This window comes from Salvelinus alpinus, chromosome 9 (assembly GCF_045679555.1).
Source record: "Salvelinus alpinus chromosome 9, SLU_Salpinus.1, whole genome shotgun sequence".
NCBI classification, from domain to species: domain Eukaryota; kingdom Metazoa; phylum Chordata; class Actinopteri; order Salmoniformes; family Salmonidae; genus Salvelinus; species Salvelinus alpinus.
In genome coordinates, this window is record NC_092094.1 from 72,191,761 (window position 1) to 72,213,524 (window position 21,764).

General features: G+C 41.1%; 1 protein-coding gene across 1 annotated transcript in view; it reads left to right on the forward strand.

Annotated features, from left to right (window-relative positions):
• The window catches only part of LOC139530590 (SH3 and cysteine-rich domain-containing protein-like), an 84,253-nt gene that overhangs the window by 43,290 nt on the left and 19,199 nt on the right, over positions 1 to 21,764 (forward strand). Inside the window, exon 8 of the mRNA XM_071327126.1 lies at positions 19,867 to 19,961. Within this exon, the coding sequence (XP_071183227.1) occupies positions 19,867 to 19,961 (95 nt within the window). The remainder of the gene's footprint in view (positions 1 to 19,866; positions 19,962 to 21,764) is intronic.

The window sequence follows — 21,764 nt, forward strand, 5'->3', positions numbered from 1 at the left end:
CATTCCTTCTCTTTAAAACAGGAGTATAGCCTACTTCGCTGGTATGAAAATGAACCACGGGAAAAGCGCTCTCCATTCGCTATTTAAGTGGTCCATTCTAAATCAAAACAAATTTCATCCATATATTATTTTGTATATGTAAAGACAAGATTGAATCAATAATAGTGTGATGGGTGACAATATTAGCCTATCACTTGTGAATGATATATTATCACTTGTGAATGATGCCCAGCTTTTTTTGAGACTTTTTCAAATCATAGTCACACACCCTCCTGTAGCCTAGCCCATAGGCCTATATGTTTTGATCACAACTAAAGTTGGCAAATAACTTCTTAAAAGTAAGCATTCATCCGCTTTACAAGGGGTATAGAGCCTAACTGGCATACATGAGCTGCGTGTGAGTTTCAAGTTTGGGGAAGATAATTTTCACCATAAAATGGTGTTTTCCGGCTAATGGAACATTCACGCTTATAGCCTGCTGCCGTGTGCGCATTGCTGCGCTTATAATGTGACGAAATAGCCTAATAGTTTGTCAACATTTTAAGCTAAACATTCTCGTCTGTTGCATTAGGCTCATTGCTTAAAACATGTTTTTTGATGCTAGTGGTTGTATTCATTTGGGATCTATCGCATCCCACAACTGTCCTGGACTATGTTTTGAATATTTATTTTTCACACAGAATAGGTCAACTTTTGTACTATGGGGGATAGTAGATTGACATAGGCTAGTGCTTTTGCTGTTCGTTAATCTTGTTGGCTGATGAAAAGTAAATGTGGACAGTTCTTCCAATATATTCAATATGCCCCTCGGAATTGGATAAGGACGCGTGAAGTTGCGTCCCCGATGTGTCTGTTTTCACTTGTAGCCTTTGAGATAGACCCGATCACATGACTGAGAGCCATGTGAGTGAGAGGCACACAGCTCAAGGGCACAACGGCCACTGGCCGCAAAAGGCATGGATTTCTTTAGGGTGCATTACAGCCACACAAAGGGGATGCAGCCGGGAAATTCGAGGCATTATCGAGTGCATGTCAAATTGTGAATGAGATACTGATGAAGTGTGTACAGCCTGCGCAAAAACAAAGCAGAGCTCATGCCTTTCATGCGGCTTTTTTCAAATCATCATTAGAGCCGCATCATGCCGCCTTAGAATGTATAAAAAATCTTAACATATAGCCCAACATTTGTGTCACAACCAAAGTTACATAAATAACTCTAAATTAAGCATATAGGAGTACTTGTTTCTTTGTTAACCGCTCAACACAGAATAGCCGCATGTGCTCACTCCCTCAAATTATTTGGAGAAAATATTATTTATATTTTATTCAGCAAATTTAGTCTGCTAAATAAACTAGTGTAGCCCACAGCCATATGGCATAGCCAGAACAGGGCCTAACATCAAATCAAATTATATTTGTCACATGCGCCGAATACAATAGTGAAATGCTTACTTACAAGCCCTTAACAACAATGCAGTTTAAAGAAAAATAAGTGTTAAGAAAGTATTTACTAAAATTAACTGAAGTAAAAAATAAATAAATAAAATAAATAGAAAAATAACTAATAATTAAGGAGCAACAATAAAATAACAGTAGCGAGGCTATATACAGGGGATACCGGTACAGAGTCAATGTGCAGCGGCACCAAAGAATAAAGATATAAACTTGCCATTTTCACATACAGTGCCGTGGAAAAAGTATTTGCCCCCTTTCTGATTTTCTCTATTTTGGACCATTTTTGATACTGAATGTTATCAGATCTTCAACCAAAATCTAATATTAGATAAAGGGAATCTGAGTTTACAAATAACAAAAAAATGGATGCTTATTTCATTTATTTAATCAACAAAGTTATGCAACACCCAATTCCAAAGTTATGCAACACCCAATGGGACCCATCTTGTCCAAAAAGTTGACTCAAGTTTGCCAAAAAGAACCTGGATGATCATCAAGACTTTTGAAAGAATGTTCTATGGACAGATGAGTCAAAAGTATAACTTTTTGTACGGTATGGGTCCAATTATGCCTGGTGAAAACCCAAACACTGCATTCCACAGTTAGAACTTTATACAACCGGTCAAGCATGGTGCTGGTAGTCTGATGGTTTGGGGATGCTTTGCTGCCTCAGGACCTGGACGTCTTACCTTAATAGAATGAACCATGAATTCTGCTCTGTATCAGAGAATTCTACAGGAGAATGTCAGGCCATCCGTCAAGTCTACATGGAAATGGCTAAAAAGCTACAAATTTGAAGTTTTGGAATGGCCTAGTCAAAGTCCAGACCTAATCCCAATTGAGATGGCAGGACTTGAAATGAGCAGTTCATGCTTGAAAACCCACAAATGTCGCTGAGTTAAAACAGTAATGCATGGAAGAGTGGTCCAAAATTCCTCCACAGCGATGTGAGAGACTGAACAACAACTACAGGAAGTGTTTGGTTGGAGTCATTTCAGCTAAAGGTGGCACAACCAGTTATTGAGTGTAAGGGGGCAATTACTTTTTCACACAGGGGCATTGGGTGTTGCATAACTTTGTTTATGAAATAAATGAAATAAGTATGTAATTGTTGTGTTACTTGTTCACTCAGGTTCCCTTTATCTAATATTAAGTTTTGGTTGAAGATCTGATAACATTCAGTATCATAAATATGCAAAAGTAGAGTGAATTGGAAAGGGGTCAAATACTTTTTCAAAGCACTGTATATAGGATGCTGGAGATGTTGAATATGATGTTGAAAATTGGCGGAATTGCACTTTAATTCCTGCCAAAGTACAATGCATTCAGAAAGTATTCAGACCCCTTGACTTTTTCCTCATGTTGTTACTTTACAAACTTATTCTAAAAATTGATTAAGAATGCTTTCTCCTCATCAGTCTGGACACAACACCCCTTAATTAGAGCTAGGGTCTATTTTCCTGAATTTCTGCCTGACTGACGTGCCCAAAGTAAACTGCCTGTTACTCAGGCCCAGAAGCCAGGATATGCATATAATTGGTAGCATTGGATAGAAAACACACATGTCTGGGACTATAACAGAATTGATATGGCAGGCAAAAATCTGAAGAAAAACCAACCAGATTGTTTTTTATTGAGGTCCCAGGCTATTATAATGGAAAGCTATTGTTCCTATGTAATTCCAGCTCCCAGATTGCAATTCCTATGGATTCCACTAGATGTCAACAGTCTTTATTCAATGTTTCAGGCTTGTTTCTTCAAAAACGAGCAAGAACTTTTGAGTTTTTGTGAAAAGACCACCGGAACAATATCAGTCTTTCGGCGAGCGAGGAAGAGGGCACGTGCTTACAAATTTTACTTTCCTATTGAAATATTATAGTTTATTTACATTTTAGGGTACCTGAGGATTAAATAGAAACATCTTTGACTTGTTTGAACGAAGTTTAGCGGTAGCTTTTTGGATTCCTTTGTCTGCATGTTGAACGAGTGGATTACTGAAATCGATGGCGCCAACTAAACAGACTTTTTGGGATATAAAAAAAGGATTTTATCTAACAAAACGACCATTCATGGTGTAGCTGGGACCCTTGGGATTGCAAACAGAGGAAGATTTTCAAAAGTAAGTAATTTATTTAATCGCTATTTGTGATTTTGTGAAGCCTGTGCTGGTTGAAAAATATGTTGATGTGGGGCGCCTCAGACGATCGCATGGTATGCTTTCGCTGTAAAGCCTATTGTAAATCGGACAACGCAGTTAGATTAACAAGAATTTAAGCTTTTAAATGATATAAGATACTTGTATGCTCATGAATGTTTAATATTACGATTATTTATTTGAATTGCGCGCCCTCCAATTTCACCGGATGTTGTTGATCCACATTAATGACAAAGCAAAAACAGGTTTTTAGAATTTTTTGCAAATGTATAAAAAATTAGAAATGAAATATCACATTTACATAAGATGCTACAAGCTTGGCACACCTGTATTTGGGGAGTTTCTCCCATTCTTCTCTGCAGTTGACTCAACTGAAAGCTCTATCAGGTTGGATGGGGAAGCTCTATCAGGTTGGATGGGGAATGTCGCTGCACAGCTATTTTCAGGTCTCTCCAGAGATGTTTGATCGGGTTCAAGTCTGGGCTCTGGTTGGCCCACTCAAGGACATTCAGAGACTTGTCCCTAAGCCACTCCTGCATTGACTTGTGCTTAGGGTTGTTGTCCTGTTGGAAGGTGAACTTTCGCCCCAGTCTGAGGTCCTGAGCGTTCTGGAGCTCAATGATCTCTCTGTACTTTGCTCCGTTCATCTTTCCCTCAATCCTGACTAGTCTACCAGTCCCTGCCGCTGAAAAACATCCCCACAGAATGATGCTGTCATGACCATTCTTCACCGTAGGGATGGTGCCAGGTTTCCTGCAGACGTGACGCTTGGTATTCAGGCCAAAGAGTTCAATCTTGGTTTCATCAGACCAGAGAATCTTGTTTTTTAACAGTCAGAGTCCTTTAGGTGCCTTTTGGCAAACTCCAAGCGGGCTGTCATGGGCCTTTTACTGAGGAGTGGCTTCCATCTTGCCACTCTACCATAAAGGCCTGATTGGTGAAATGCTGCAGAGATGGTTGTCTTTCTGGAAGGTTCTCCCCTCTCCACAGAGGAACTCTGGAGCTCTGTGAGAGTGACCATCGGGTTCTTGGTCACCTCCCTGACCAAGGCCCTTCTCCCCCGATTGCTCAGTTTGGCCGGACGGCCAGCTCTAGGAAGAGTCTTGGTGGTTCCAAACTTCTCTGTTTAACTTCTCTGCGCTACGGATCCCTTTAGCGGGATCATTTTCCTAAACAACCGCTGAATTGCAGGGCGCAAAATATTACTAACAATATTTATAATCATGCAATCACAAGTGAAATATACCAAAACACAGCTTAGCTTGTTGTTAATCCACCTATCGTGTCAGATTTTGAAAATATGCTTTGCAGCGAAAGCAATCCAAGCTTTTGTGAGTGTATCAATCAATGCTACAACAGCTAGCCCCAAATTAGCATGGTCACGAAAGTCAGAAAAGCAATAAAATGAATCGCTTACCTTTGATAATCTTCGGATGTTTGCACTCACGAGACTCCCAGTTACACAATAAATGTTATTTTTGTTCGATAAATATTACTTTTATAACAAAAAAACGCCATTTGGGTTGCGCGTTATGTTCAGAAAACTACAGCCTCGTTCCGGTCCTGAAAGGCAGAAGAAAATTCCCAAACGTATCAGATTCAAAGATATTACTAAAAATATTTATAATCATGCAATCACAAGTGAAATATACCAAAACACAGCTTAGCCTGTTGTTAATCCACCTATCATGTCAGATTTTGAAAATATGCTTTGCAGCGAAAGCAATCCAAGCTTTTGTGAGTGTATCAATCAATGCTACAACAGCTAGACCCAAATTAGCATAAAATTAGCATAAAAGTAATCGCTTACCTTTGATAATCTTCGGATGTTTGCACTCACGAGACTCCCAGTTACACAACAAATGTTCTTTTTGTTCGATAAATATTACTTTTATTACAAAAAAACGCCATTTGTGTTGCGCGTTATGTTCAGAAAACCAAAGCCTCGTTCCGTTCGACGAAAATTCCAAAAAGTATCCGTAATGTTCGTAGAAACATGTCAAATGTATTTTATAATCAATCCTCAGGTTGTTTTTAACAAACATAATCGATAATATTTCAACCGGACCGTAACCTATTCAATAAAAGAGAGAAAGAAAATGGAGAGCTACCCCTCTCGCTCGCAGGAACTAATCAGAGGACACCTGACTAGTTTTGAAAAATCTCGCTCATTTTTCAAAATAAAAGCCTGAAACTATGTCTAAAGCCTGTTCACAGCCTGAGGAAGCCATTGGAAAAGGAATCTGGTTGATACCCTTTAAATGGAAGAAAGACGGGCCAGGAAACACAGATAAAAAAATAAAAAATAAATCACTTCCGGGTTAGATTTCCTCAGGTTTTCGCCTGCAGAATCAGTTTTGTTATACTCACAGACAATATCTTGACAGTTTTGGAAACTTTGGAGTGTTTTCTATCCTAATCTGTAACTTATATGCATATTCTACGATCTGGACCTGAGAAATAGTCTCTTTACCTTGGGAATGTTATTTAAAAAAAAAAATATGACCCCTAGCGTCAAGAGGTTAAGAATGATGGAGGCCAAACCCTTCCCCAGATCTGTGCTAAGACACAATACAGTCTCGGAGCTCTACGGACAATTCCTTAGACCTCATGTGTTGGTTTTTGCTCTGACATGCACTGTCAACTGTGGGATCTTATATAGACAGGTGTGTGCCTTTCCAAATCCTGTCCTATCAATTGCATTTACCACAGATGGAGTCCAATCAAGTTGTAGAAACATCTCAAGGATGATCAATGGAAACAGGAAGCACCTGAGCTCAATTTCGAGTCTCATAGCAAAGGGTCTGAATACTAATGTAAATAAGGTACTTATGTAAATAAGGTTTTTTACTTTTAATAAATTTGCAAAAATTTCTAAAAACTTGTTTTCGCTTTGTCATAATGGGGTATTGTCTGTACATTGATGAGGATATATATTTTTTTAATCCATTTTAGAATAAGGCTGTAACGTAACAAAATGTGGAAAAAGTCAAGGGGTCTGAATACTTTCCGAATCCACTGTATATCATTGGAATGATATAGTTCTTTTTCTATTGTTTGATTGTGCTTTTTACTCACCCAGGAGGCCCCTTAACACCCAGATACTTTAATCAGGGCCAGTAGAAAGAGAAAATGGATGTAACACTAGAAAATGGTTGAGGAAATGGTACGGTGTGGCACATGTGGGTGTGTGAAGCGGCCTGTCTGTCTTACTCTAGTGGAACAGAGTAGAACACACAAACAGAAATAAGGATTCTTTTGATTTTCATACTGTTTTATAACGTCTCTCGCGAGATGCCTGCCTCATCGACAGCCCTTTTGTCTTGGGTGCTGCGCTATTTTATGACCAAGCACAAACGCATTGAAAAAGATTGCTGGCACATTGAACACAGGTATAAATAAATTCCGCGAGAGCTGTTCATGACAAATCATAATAACTTCTGGTCTGGAAATAGAAAATGCAAAGCTAATGTTCTTTTGTGGAGCCCTGTGACAGATTTTTTTCTCAGTCCCTATTGTTTGTGCATGCTGCAGGATTTTTTGCCCACAGCTATCCTTAGTCCAGTGCCCATTTCTCCTACGGACTAACACATTGACATCGTAGAATTCTAAGTATAGCACCAACTGCTCTGGAGCTAATAACAGTATGCTATTGAAAGCCTCTGAGAAATGTGTCTGTACTGTGCTTGCTGGCGGGCTGTACTCTACTCTGCCCCTTTAGCCTGAGAACTGATCCTGAGCCAGTTCTTGCTGTGTGTGTGTCCATCAGTGTGCTACTCTTGGCCAGACTCCCATTACTTCTGAATTTCCCAGGAGTTGGGAGAAAAACCCTATCTCCCTTACAGACAAATTATATTCCTGCCTTGGCCACTGGCACACACAGATGTGAATAGGCTCTGATCCTAATGTTTATATCTCCAGCTCTGGTCTGTGCAATATTTATTTTCTGCGTGCAGCTGACATGTTACAGACGTCATTGTTTTGTCTCAGTGAAAGTTGGCAAACCAGTGCAAACTCCATATTGCCCACTATAATATTGAACATTTTATGGGCAAATCTTAGACATATTTATTTTACCCTCTCTGGCTTCTACGATGGTAGAATGACAAAGTTCTAGTATCAGAACGTTCATATTTGTAATATTTCTATCCAGTCTCTATTTATAATATATTTGACATGTTTATCCTTAATGTCAACTTTGGAAAAGATCAGATAAACACAAAGATATACAATCAAACATGCACTACAAACACACAGCTTTTTCACACACACACACACACACACACACACACACACTAAGTGTTTATTCTATTCTACTGAGCCATTTACATTGTGGCGAAATCCTGCACAATGCCTTTACCGTGCGCTGAAACTTTAGTTTTTTTCAATTGTTTAAGCACAATTTTGAAAACAGGGCCCGGTTTGTCAAAACACTACACACAATTAGCACAACCCTACACCAAAGTAGCACAACACTTCAGATCATTTGCAAAATGGAACACTTGTCAAAACTATACACAACTTCATAAAAATAATATTTTGTTACCATACGAAACACACACATTTCATATGACTTCAATCTTTTTTAACCAGTTACACACTGCTGTTGCTAACCTAAAACACTTTTAGCAAGTCTAATTGTCAGTGATTAGACTACTGTAAATGAAGTACACAGAGAAAGTGCAACTATACAAACACTACACAAGACCAATGCTGCAGACTGAGGAAAATATCATTTATTTCTCTCCATATACCCAAATCAGTCAACATGGAGAATCACAACAAAACATGTCCCAGTTTTCATGCTACTACAGTAGTGTGCATAACACTGTTAGCTCAGCAAACAGACAAACATAAAATACTGTATCCAGTACAGGTTACAATTACAGTAAATAACAACAACATAAAAAATAATCTGAAAAAAACTGACAATATTGTACAGAAAATACTACAGTAAACATACTATACATTATCTCTTCGCCTAGCTGGATCTGGCCAGAGAATTTCATCAACATCACAAGCAATATCGTCATTAGCAAGACAACGCGGGAAGAACCATCTTGAATGTCGAATCCATCCTTGCACAGCTGCGGCGTCGACTTGGTCACAGGCGTCCTCCATGGCCTGAATGAGGGGTACCTGAGCCTGGGGCTGGAGATCGTAAACCTTCCACCGCCATGCAGAGAAAAACTCTTCGATAGGGTTTAGAAACGGAGAGTATGGTGGAAGGTATAGTACTGTCAACTGTGGATGGTGTTGAAACCAGTTCTGGACCAAAGCAGAGCGGTGGAATGACACATTGTCCCAGATGACCGTATATTGCATCTGGTGCATTTCATTACCTGCTGTGACGATGTGGTGCAATCGGTCCAAAAATTTGAAAATGTGAGGTGTGTTGTAAGGGCCCATTTTGGCATGACGGAGGCCAACCCCATGCTGTGAAATGGCAGCGCAAAGGGTGATGTTACCCCCACGTTGCCCTGGGACATTGATTATAGCCCTGTGGCCAATGATATTTCTGCCTCTCCTTCTTGCTTTTGTGAGGTTGAACCCTGCCTCATCAATATATATGAATTCATGCAGGATTTCCTCAGCATCCATCTGCAAAACTCCCTGAAATACAGTGAAAGACAAGATTGTGTAGTTCAGGATAGGCCTAGTATACAGTCAATGTAAAAAAGTAATGTGTGCAGTATGCAACATCACAGTGCTAAAGTGAACAATACAAACCTCCACATACTCATGCCGCAGCCGTTTGACCCTCTCTGAATTCCGCTCAAAAGGCACTCGATAAAGTTGTTTCATTTGAACCTGATGTCTTTTCAGGATGCGTGCCAGTGTTGACTGAGAGACCTGATGGACATTATTAAAAATGGCATGGTCACCGATAATGTTGGCTTGTAGTTCTCTGAGCCTGATAGCATTATTGGCCAAAACCATGTTTATTATCTCTCTTGTTCTTGCGTGAATATGGGCCCCTTGTTGTTCCCGACCCTCAATCCTATGTAAAGAATAATACATGTAACTTACTGTACAATGTCACAGGAAGGGGTATCACAAGTGCTGATATGGTGCATACAATAAGCGGCTGATTACTGTAACTGTAGACAGATCTTTTACCTGTTTTCCTGTTGAAAAGTCCTTACGACAGATGCCACTGTATATCTGCTAAGATTTGGCTGAACTCTGAACAACATGGTCCACTAGTGTTGCACGAATGTCATTTGATAAGTTTGGTCCTCTTCTTCTTTGTGTACGTTCTCCTCCTGCTTCAGGTCTTCCTCGACCTCTGGCTCGGCCTCTGCCTCTACCTCCTTCTCCTCCTCTGTGTACTCCTCCTCTCATCCTCACTCTTCTTCTGACTCCATCCATTTTGGTTGAAGGCAGGTGAACCTACCTGCTGCATTTTTATAGTGCTTAAACCTGATTGGTGTGTCTACAATTTAGAAATCATGTGTTTGTGCACCTGATGGCTGTGTTTAACAGATTGGCTCATAGGTGTGGTAATTTGACAGTCAGTGCTTTGGAATTGCAAGGACGTGACATCATGATATACTTCTGTGTCTGATGTATACAAGTGTGTTTAGTGTTTTGCAAATCACTGTGTGTAATATTTTGCAAATAGTGTGAAGCTGACAATGTGCTTACAGTTGTGCAAATCTAGCCTTGTGTTTTGCTCCTTGAGTGTAAGGTTTTGCTAACTGTGGGAAAAGTATAATTTTAGTGTTTAAGCAATCGTAAAAAACTGTAAGAGTGCATCAGCAGTCAGGGAGGAGAAAATAAAGATAGCTCTTCCGGCTCTGTGTGGGAGCTCTCGGTTGTCGCGGCGGTTTGATAGTGTGTGCAACTCTGCAGAAGTCTATTTTCAGCGTGCTTAGTTTGTAAAGTGTTTAAGACGATAGGCGGTGTTACTGCTCTAGGTCGTGGTTGTAAACTTTCGGGACCGCTCCTGTTATTGATCGCATGGATTAGTAGCAACATTATTGTGAAGCATACAAACCAACAAACCATCAGATGGACAGACAATGCTACTGCAAGACTGAAGTCAACAGCTAAGACCCCCTCTCTCTCTTACTCTCATTTTCCCTCTATCGTTCAAGTGCTTTACACTGCAGCAGACTTTCTTTTTTTCAATGTGCTCTCTTTGATGTTCAGTGTCGCTGGACTATTATTGCCCTGCCAGATGCATTTGAATGAAGAATGGTGCCGGAGGGGATGGCTGCCGTTTTACGGGCTCCTAACCAATTGTGCTATTTTGTGTGTTTTTTCCGCATCATTTGTGACTTATTTTGTACATAATGTTGATGCTACCGTCTTTTATGACTGAAAAGAGCTTCTGGATATCAGAACAGCGAATACTCACCTGGAACTGGATGAAGATTTTTTCTTTAATAAGTCAGACACAACGGATATAATGTTGCTCCCAGACAAGGCCCAAATCCCTGTCATTCGCATGAAGAAAATAAGGAAATACAAGGGGCAGATATCAGGGTGCCTTGTGAGAATTTGTTGGGTAAACCGCCTGTACCCTCCGTTCTATTAGCCAACGTGCAATCACTGGTGAATAAACTGGATGAGCTCCGTTTGAGACTATCCTACCAATGGGACATTAAAACCTGTAATATCTTATGTTTCACCGAGTCGTGGCTGAACAACGACACAGATAAGATACAGTTGGCTGGGTTTTCCGTGATTCGGCATGACAGAACAGGTATATCCGGTAAGACGAGGAGTGAGGGTGGTATCTATTTGTCAATAACAGCTGGTGGGCACGGTGTCTAATATTAAGGTAGTCTCGAGGTATTGCTCGCCTGAGGTAGAGTACCTCATGATAAGCTGTAGACCACACTATCTACCAAGAGAGTTTTAATCTATATTTTCGTAGCCGTCTATTTACCACCACAAATCGACGCTGGTACTAAGACCGCACTCAACGAGCTGTATAAGGCCATAAGCAAACAAGAAAGTGCTCATTCAAAAGCGGCGCTCCTAGTGGCCGGGGACTTTATTGCAGGCAAACTTAAATCCGTTTTACCTAATTTCTACCAGCATGTCACATGTGCAACCAGAGGAAAAACAACTCTAGATCACCTTTGCACCACACACAGAGATGCGTACAAAGCTCTCCCTCGCCCTCCATTTGGAAAATCTGACCATAATTCTATCCTCCTGACTCCTACTTACATGCAAAAACTAAAGCAGGAAGTACCAGTGACTCGCTCAATACGGAGGTGGTCAGATGACGTGGATGCTATGCTACAGGACTGCTTTGCTACCACAGACTGGAATATGTTTCCGGAATTCTTCCAATGGCATTGAGAGTATACCACCTCAGTCACCGACTTCATGAATAAGTGCATCGACGGCGTCGTCCCCACAGTGACCGTACGTACATATCCCAACCAGAAGCAATCGATTACAGACAACATCCGCACTGAGCATTTAAAAAAATTATATTTAACCATTATTTAACAAGGCAAGTCAATTAAGAACAAATTCTTATTTACAATGATGGCCTACCCCGGCCAAACCCGGACGACGCTGGGCAAATTGTGCGCCGCCCTATGGGACTCCAAATCACGGCCGGATGTGATTCAGCCTGGATACAAACCAGGTACTGCAGTGACACCTCTTGCACTGAGATGCAGTGTCTTAGACCACTGCGCCACTTGGTAGCCCTGGAGCTAAAGGCTAGAGCTGCAGCTTTCAAGGAGCGGGACACAAATCCGGATGCTTATAAGAAATCCCGCTATGCCCTCAGATAAACCATCAAACAGGCAAAGCGTCAATACAGGACTAAGATTGCATCCTACTACACCGGCTCTGATGCTTGTCGGATGTGGCAGGGCTTGCAAACTATTACGGACTACAAAGGGAAGCCCAGCCGCGAGCTGCCCAGTGATGCGAGCCTCCCAGACGGCTAAATGCCTTTTATGCTTGCTTCGAGGCAAGTAACACTGAAGCATGCATAAGAGCACCAGCTGTTCCGGATGACTGTGTGATCACGCTCTCCATAGCCGATGTGAGCAAGACCTTTAAACAGGTCAAAATTCACAAGGCCGCAGGACCAGATGGATTACCAGGATGTGTACTCAGAGCATACACGGACCAATTGGCAAGTTCACTGACATTTTCAACCTCTCCCTAACCGAGGATGTGATACCTACATGTTTCAAGAAAAGAAAGAAAAGTGCTCAAGATAGCGACGTTAACCTGCCTAAATGACTACCGCCCCGTAGCACTCACGTCTGTAGCCATGAAGTGCTTTGAAATGCTGGTCATGGCGCACATCAACACCATCATCCCAGAAACCCTAGACCCACTCCAATTTGCATACCGCCCCAACAGATCCACAGGTGACACAATCTCAATCGCACTTCACACTGCCGTTTCCCACCTGGACAAAAGGAACACCTATGTGAGAATGCTGTTCATTGACTAAAGTTAAGTTAAGGACCCTGGGATAAAAACCTCCCCTGCAACTGGATCCTGGACTTCCTGACGGGCCGCCCAAGGTGGTAAGGGTAGGCAACAACTCATCTGCCAAGCTGATACTCAACACGGGGGTTCCTCAGGGGTGTGTGCTGAGCCCCCTCCTGTACTCCCTGTTCACCCACGACTGCGTGGCCAAGCACGATTCCAACACCATCATTAAGTTTGCTGACGACTCAATTGTAGTAGGCCTGATTACCGGCAATGAAGAGACAGCCTATAGGGAGGTCAGAGACCTGGCAGTGTGGTACCAGGACAACAACCTCTCCTTCGACGTGAGCAAGACAAAGGAGATGATCGTGGACTACAGGAAAAGTAGGGCCGAACACGCCCCCATTCGCATCGACGGGGCTGTAGTGGAGCGCGTCGAGAGTTTCAAGTTCCTTTGCGTCCACATCACCAACGAACTATCATGGTCCAAACACACCAAGACAGTCGTAAAGAGGGCACGACAATACCTTTCCCCCCTCAGGAGACTGAAAAGATTTGTTATGGGGCCCCAGATCCTCAAAAAGTTCTACAGCTGCACCATCGAGAGCATCCTGACCGGTTGCATCACCGCCTGGTATGGCAACTGCTCGGCATCCGAAAGCAAGGCACTACAGAGAGTAGTACGTATGGCCCAGTACATCACTGGGGCCAAGCTTCCTGCAATCCAGGAACTATATGCTACGCGGTGTCAGTGGAAGGCCCAAAACATTGTCAAAGACTCCAGTCACCCAAATCATAGACTCTTCTCTCTGCTACCACAAGGCAAGCGGACCGGAGCGCCACGTCTAGGTCCAAAAGGCTCCTTAGCAGCTTCTGCCTCCAAGCCACAATTAATCAAATTACCACCTGGTCTATTTGCATTGATACTGCCCCCCCCCCCTTTGTTTTTACACTGCTGCTACTTACTGTTTATTATCTATAAATCACTTTACCCCTACCTACATGTACAAATTACCTTGACTAACCTGTACCCCCGTACATTGACTCGGTACCGGTATTTGCAATATTATGTATTACCTCCCAGTGGAGGAGGGGAGAATGAATGGGTGTGTGGGGGTGTGTTCACAGACAAAACAAAGGCCTTAAAATGTCCAAAATCGTCCCCGGAAAATGTCAGTAGTAACACACCAAATCAATACAGTTCAAACAACAATAAGCAATCAACTCGCACACAAGCTCCCTTTAACTAAAATGTCAACCCAAATACATCTGGAATGGCAATAATACTCCAGCGACACTGAACATCAAAGGGAGCACATTGAAAAAAACGAAGTCTGCTGCAGTATAAAGCACTGGAACTATAGAGAGAAAATTAGACTAAGCGAGAGAGGGGGGGGTCTTAGCTGTTGCACTGTCTGTCCGTCTGATGGTTTGTATGTTAAAGTTTCGCAACAATGTTGCTACTAATCCATGCGATCAATAACAGGAGCGGTCCCGAAAGATTACAACTACGACCTAGAGCGGTAACACCGCCGATCGACTTAAACACTTTACAAACTAAGCACGCTGAAAATAGACTTCTGCAGAGTTGCACACAGTATCAAACTGCCGCGCCAACCCGAGAGCTCCCACACAGAGCCGGAAGAGCTATCTTTATTTTCTCCTTCCTGACTGCTGATGCACTCTTACAGTTTTTTACAATTGCTTAAACACTAAAATTATACTTTTCCCACAATTAGCAAAACCTTACACTCAAGGAGCAAAACACAAGGCTAGATTTGCACAACTGTAAGCACATTGTCAGCTTCACACTATTTGCAAAATATTACACACAGTGATTTGCAAAACACTAAACACACTTGTATACATCAGACACAGAATGTGTCTGCTGATGCGCTCTTAAAGTGGCAGCGCATAGTGAAGGCTTTGTGCAGGATTTTGCCACACTCCTCCCCCCAGAAACAGAGAGGATTCAGGCTTTGGCAGGTTCATGTTCCTACTACACAAAATCAGGGAAGTCCTCATCATCGTAGTCCTCCAAGAAGAGTTCCTGCAGATGTTGCTTTTGCCTGTGATCCAGCTCTTCTGCCGATGGGTAGCAGGGCTTTAGGTCAACAACATGCACCGTCCTGACATCTTCCCTGTGTCTTCCAAACAGACCAGGTAGTTCACAGACCCCAACTGCTGCACCACATAGTAGGGACCTTTTCAATCTCGAAGCTAGCTTGGCAGTGAACTGCTTGGGGGCCTTTGACAGATGATTAGAACGGATCCAGACACAAGACTGGTGTGGGAAACACATGTCTCGTCCATGTTTGTCATAGTTTCTGAGCTGTCGTTGTTTGGCTTTGATTCTGCTGGCCTCCGCTCTGGCTAGCAAGGTGTGGTGGTGTTGGACTGCATCAAACGCTGAGCAGTCAGGTGAAACGTTGGAACTTTGCAAGACTGTCCATCGGACCTTTTAGTGGTCTTCCCAGGTGGAGTTCGGCGGGAGTGACCCCAGAAGACTCCTGGACCGCAGAGTTCAGTGCAAAGCGAAATTCAGGAAGATCCTGATCCCACCTTGTGTGCTGATCCCCCACAAATGAAGCAGTCATCCCCTTCAGGTTTACCCTCTCGGTCAGGTAGGCCGTGGTCAGCTTGGCAACTACACCCAAGTAGGTACAGAGCTCTTTGTAAATTCTGAGATGAACTGTGGACCTTGGTCAGAGAGAATTTGGTCTGGAATCCTGTATCTGGTAAAGACCTCCCTTCACAGAATTAGAGCAATGGCAGATGCAGTATATAGCCTCATTATTGTTATTTCATTGTGTTACTTTTTTTGCTTTAGTTTATTTAGTAAATGTTTTCTTAACTCTATTTTCCTAAAACTGCATTGTTGGTTAAGGGCTTGCAAGTAAGCATTTCACGGTAAGGTCTACAACTGTTGTATTCGGTGCGTGTGACAAATACAATTTTATTTTATTTGACATTTGGGTTGACATTTTAGTTAAAGGAAGGTTGTGTGCAAGTTTGTTTATTGTTCTTTGAACTGTATTGATTTGGTGTGGTACTATTGACATTTGGCCGAGAAGATTTTGGACATTTTAAGGCCTTTGTCTATGAACACACACCTACACACCTATTAATTCCCCCTCACTCCTCCACTGGGAGGTAATACAGAATATTGCAAATTCTCTAAGGGTTATGACTGGGTTCATTCTTGTCAATTGTTTCTATGAAGTTGGCATTATTATTTTATAAGGTATTATTGGTTTGGGTTACCTCCGTGCTGTGACATGTGTTTTATATGGTGTGTCTTATCCTTTCTCTTCACTGGCTATGTCGCGCCCTGACCTTAGAGATCCCTATTATTCTCTATGTTTGGTTAGGTCAGGGTGTGACTCGAAGTGGGAAAGTCTGTTTTCTATTTCTTTGTTTTGGCCGAGTGTGGTTCCCAATCAGAGGCAGCTGTCTATCGTTGTCTCTGATTGGGGATCATATCTTGTTTTCTGTTTCGTGTCTGTACCTGACAGAACTGTGCGCTTTCGTTTTCACTTCGGTTATTTTGTTTGAGTGTTTTTTGAAAATAAAAATCATGAACACTTTCCACTCCTTTGGTCCACTCCTTTCGACGAGAGCCGTAACAGGCTATCTGGCAAACAGGCTACCCTCTAGGCAGTCTCTTCTGATATGTGTGCATCTGGTAGTGGGTCTCTATCTATCCTACTCTTTTCCTTTAGGCAGGGTTTATACCTGCCTAGAACCCAAATAAAAATATTTTTCTTTACCCTCTAACAATACTCCTATAACTTTATGTTTGTATTCTTATCTTTTATTATTTCTTATTGTTGTTGAGAAGGAACCTGCAATTAAGCATTTTATTGGACGGTGTATACCATGTGTATCCTCTACAAATGACTAATAAAACTTCTTGAAATAAAACTTGAAACACACACGCTGTACACGCATACACTATGCAATCTCTCCTGGCCAGCTCGCTCAAACATGTAAAGTGGTATTTTCCACTCTTATCTGGCTGAGCTTAGCACAGCTGGGTGGAGGTCATTTGTCTGTCTGAAGGCAGGTGTATAAAAGCCTGGCACAGAGACACAGGCTCTGACTTTGAATTAACCACACACTGCAGGAGCAGATTGCCCCATGGTGCCTCCTGTCCTATCTGAAATAAGAGCCACAAACAACCGGCTGGCCTGTTCAAATTTGCAGCCTATTTATTTTCCCATATTCCGAACACACCTGTTCCCTGGACATTTAATGTCCCCATGTATTGAACGATTGAGAACTAATCAAATGGCTTGTACTTCTCACACTAAAATGTGAGCTTGTAGATTTTATTTGCTGCTCCTCATATAACCTCTAATGCTTCACTATTTCTTATTGGTCTTTCTTCAGTGATCTCCGCTTTCCCAATGTAATGGCCACCATACAGACACATACAGTACATATATTATCACCTAGCGCTAGCCATCAGAGTCGAAAGGCCCCCAGAGAGCTGTTGGTTTGCCATAATGAATCGCCTAAAGTTTCTGTGCCTTACTGCATTTTAACCCAGAGCCAGCAGAGCATTGCTAGAGAGTAACTCAGCTCATCCATCACTAATATCAGGTGCCCACCTGGGTGATGCATGCTGACCAATTTGGAACACGTCATCCCAAGACACGACACATCATAGCTATGCAGTACCATAACGGCAGTCTGGGAGGAGAGGGACTTTGAGATGTTATTTTTGTTGGAATGGAATAAGACCGTTTAGCAAATGTACAGTACATTGCGGTCTCTACTTTGCTATGATTCTCCCTCAATTCATGACACCAAAGTATTTTCTCCTGTAAGAGAATTACAATGAGAACAAGTTTGTTGACTGGTTGCAGCAATATTTTAGGTCATTGTGAACTCGCGACTAATTGTGACAAAAGTAGAAAAATGCCTTTCGGTGTGGGTGTGTGCAATTACATTAACAAAATGTGTCTGCGATAATTGTGTTAGCTCTTCTCTAACAACATCCTCACCGCCCCCGCTTTTATTGTCTTTTAATTTCCTGGGCGCTTATGAAAACAGAACAACTAAACAAGGGGATGCTTCCTCCCACTCATGTTGATGATATAATGTTGTGGAAACTTTACAGTAGCAGAACGACTTGAGCAATTCTCCTTCCTTCGATTGGAACAACAGCTCATTATAATCTTGGAATAATCAAAAGGAAACATAGCTCCGAACAGCAATGATTGGGGTTCACAGGATGGCAGAAAGGACACAAGATTAGTTTGATAACAAAGCAAGCACTCTATCATGTAGGAACTATCTTACTTTATGTGCAATCATTGAAAACATTACTATGTTGATTTAAATCACAGTTGGTACTCTCAACATTAGCATTCCCAAATGGACTCATAGCAGTAATACGCTGACTGCGTTAGCGGCAGGACTCATTCTCATTTTACAGTATAAAATATCCCCTTTTCACTACGTTCAGACCACATAATATGGCAACAATATTTGATTATACTAATCATGATATACTAATCACGATATTTCACATTGTTCATCTGCATAATTGAAATCTAACATTAATTTGCATGAGACAAAGTCCACTATCCTATGGTGCCACTGGTGCCAATGACATCTATAGTGCTGCCTACTGGTCTGGTGTAGCCAGGCCCTCAGATAAGAAGGCATGAGTTGGACCGCAGAGGGAAGGAAAAGCAGTCAACAAGTGCTCAGCATATGTGGGAACTCATTCAAGACTGTTGGAAAAGCATTCCAGGTGTAGCTGGTTGAGAGAATGCCAAGAGTGTGCAAAACTGTCATCAAGGGAAAGGGTGGCTACTTTGAAGAATCTCAAATATATTTAGATTTGTTGAACACTTTTTTGGTTACTACATGATTCCATGTGTGTTTTTTCATAGTGTTGATGTCTTCACTATTATTCTACAATTTAGAAAATAGTAAAAATAAAGAAAAACCCTTGAATGAGTAGGTGTGTCCAAACTTTTGACTGGTACTGTACGTATAAACAATGTACAATTTCAACATAAATAGTTGACTGATTTGTGTTCCAAAATGGCTTAGCATACAAGAAAGGAAAGAGAGAAAAAAGGATAATCACTTATGACAGAGCATTAGTATCTAAAATACCAGTGATAGATAGTGATCGTTTTATTTTTTACACCATGTGTCCAAATGTCACGCCCTGGCCTTAGTTATCTTTGTTTTCTGTAATATTTTGGTTAGGTCAGGGTGTGACAGGGGGGATGTTTGTGTATAGTTGTCTCGTCTGGGGTGGTTGTATGGTATAGGGGGTTTTGGTAGAGTGAATGGGTTTGTGTTGAGTGTAGGTGTCTAGGTAAGTCTATGGTTGCCTGAATGGTTCTCAATCAGAGACAGCTGTCATTCATTGTCTCTGATTGGGAGCCATATTTAAGGCAGCCATAGGCAGTAGGCTTTTGTGGGTAATTGTCTATGTTTAACGTTTGTAGCTTGTGTATGCACTTATGTTTGTAGCTTCACTTTTGTTTTGTAAAAGTGTTCGTTTTTCGTGTTTCATCTTCAAAAATAAAAGAAGATGTATTTCTCTCACGCTGCGCCTTGGTCCACTCTTCCTCAAAGTTACGACGATCGTGACACCAAAGTTTGTGTGCCAAATTAGAAAAAAAGTTACCAATGTATGCTTGAGTTATTTGACCATGTCGCTGTGAACCTCTAGTAAATAAATTATGCATTTCCTCTTTGAGTTGATTAGTGAATAACAAAAAGCTGTTTTGGATGTCTATGCTCAGACAACCTGTTTGGTGGATTGTGCTGACAGCGTGTGTGTGTGTGTGTGTGCTTTGTAGGAGAGGAGACTGCTGCAGAAGGACATACTGCAGTTCAACACCTATGTGGCTTTGTTCACATTCACACCCCAGGAAAGTGAAGACCTGGAGATGAGGTCAGTGGGATCCACACACACACAGTAACAAAAAACAGACTAGTCAACTGTCAGACTAATTTGTTGGATTGCTTAGTTAAAAGTCACTTATCTGCAGAGGCCAAAAGCTCCTAGCAGCTCACTGTCAGAACTGGATGGATGTTTGATTGGTTTCTAAAGGGCCTTGGCTTTGCCTGAACTTTTCCTGCATTCTCTTTGTAATCCCATTGTGTTAACAATTACCTATGCTCATTTTGAATGTCTAACATATACTGTGTTTACCTAGATAAGCAGGCGTCACTGAATGCATGCTCTAATCACCGCTCAATAGATATTTGTCAGAGTTCTTCTTAATACAACATGAACAAACATATTTTTTGTTACGCATTATAATTTAATTGTCTGTGATTTGTGTGTGATCTTCCGTTTATACCTGCTCAGTTAAATGACTATAAAACCGTCTCCTAATCATACACTCTCAGAAAAAGGTATAGAATTGTACTTATGCTTTTTCTCAATCGCATACAAGCATTTTTTGGAACAATGTTGGTGACACAGAACTCTGTGGCCTTTTGCGAAACAGTACATATGTGTTCAAAATGTAGTTGCCTTCTCAAAACATAAATACATCCATCAAAACAATATTATACCGTCAAAATTGCAAAAAGATCAATCAAAGATTAACGCAACCATACTTATCTCTTGAGTCCAAGCAGACAAAGCAAAAAGTTTGTTAAAAATACAAGTAGATACATTTTCTTTGCGGTCACTAAATCATGATGATCAAAATTGGAAGTACAACTATCCAAAGGTGCAGAATTATGGGCAATTACACTCCTTTTATGCATATTTCACCAAACAATTTCATACGCATCCAATATTATTACAGATTTTTTTTAAAGAAGCAAAAAGCACAATTTGTAAAGGATTCATTCTTCGGTATCATCACAATCCAAATCAATGTATTCAATAGATAGACTGGTTTGCTCATAGTTTTGTAGACTTTCCATTGGCACACAGAAACACAATAGAAATAAGGAAGGGTGAATACAATGGAGGAACACAACTGTTATGAATGTATAGGCCTCAATCCACACCAAAGCAAAGCTCTAAAATGAAAGGTCACAATGTTAGAGACAAGGACTTAGGAGTAACCCAAAGTTACTTAGAAGTAACCCAACTTCATCTTCTGCATCTCTGCATGTCCGCAATATTGTAAAAATTCATACAAATTAGACAGTCCATTGCCTAGATACAGTATTTCCCTATATTGTACATGGTATGACACTGATGGGGTGATTTAGAATTTTGTGCACTAGTGTTTACGGATTGCCGGAAACAGTAAGAACAATTGCACACATTTCTTCTCTCTGTTGAAAACAATGTTAATATTCGGTGAACAAAACACTTAAAGCAGCAATCAGCTGTTGAAACAAAGCAATCTCCCCACCCCTATTTCAGTAAAAAGCTGACAATCTATGATATCAAAATGATAGCCTCAAAACATGGTTAAAACTATGTGTTTACATTTACTTTGTTTACAAACATTGGAGTAAAACAAGCTTATATTTTGGGTTCTGATGGGCTTAGACAGTTGAACTAAGCTCATGAGACATTTATAAGTTATATTCTGCAAGAATCAGTGGGTACATATTATTAATTTCTAAGTAAAAAAAATTGATGTAGCAAGGGAAGATTGCCCCTTTAACAGTACATTTTGTATTCACTGATGACATTTGAATTTAAAGTTAAAGTTTAGCAAAAAGTGGTCTAAGATATGCAAGTCAGGTACAAAGCCAGGAAAAGTATCAGAAGTTCTGTTCA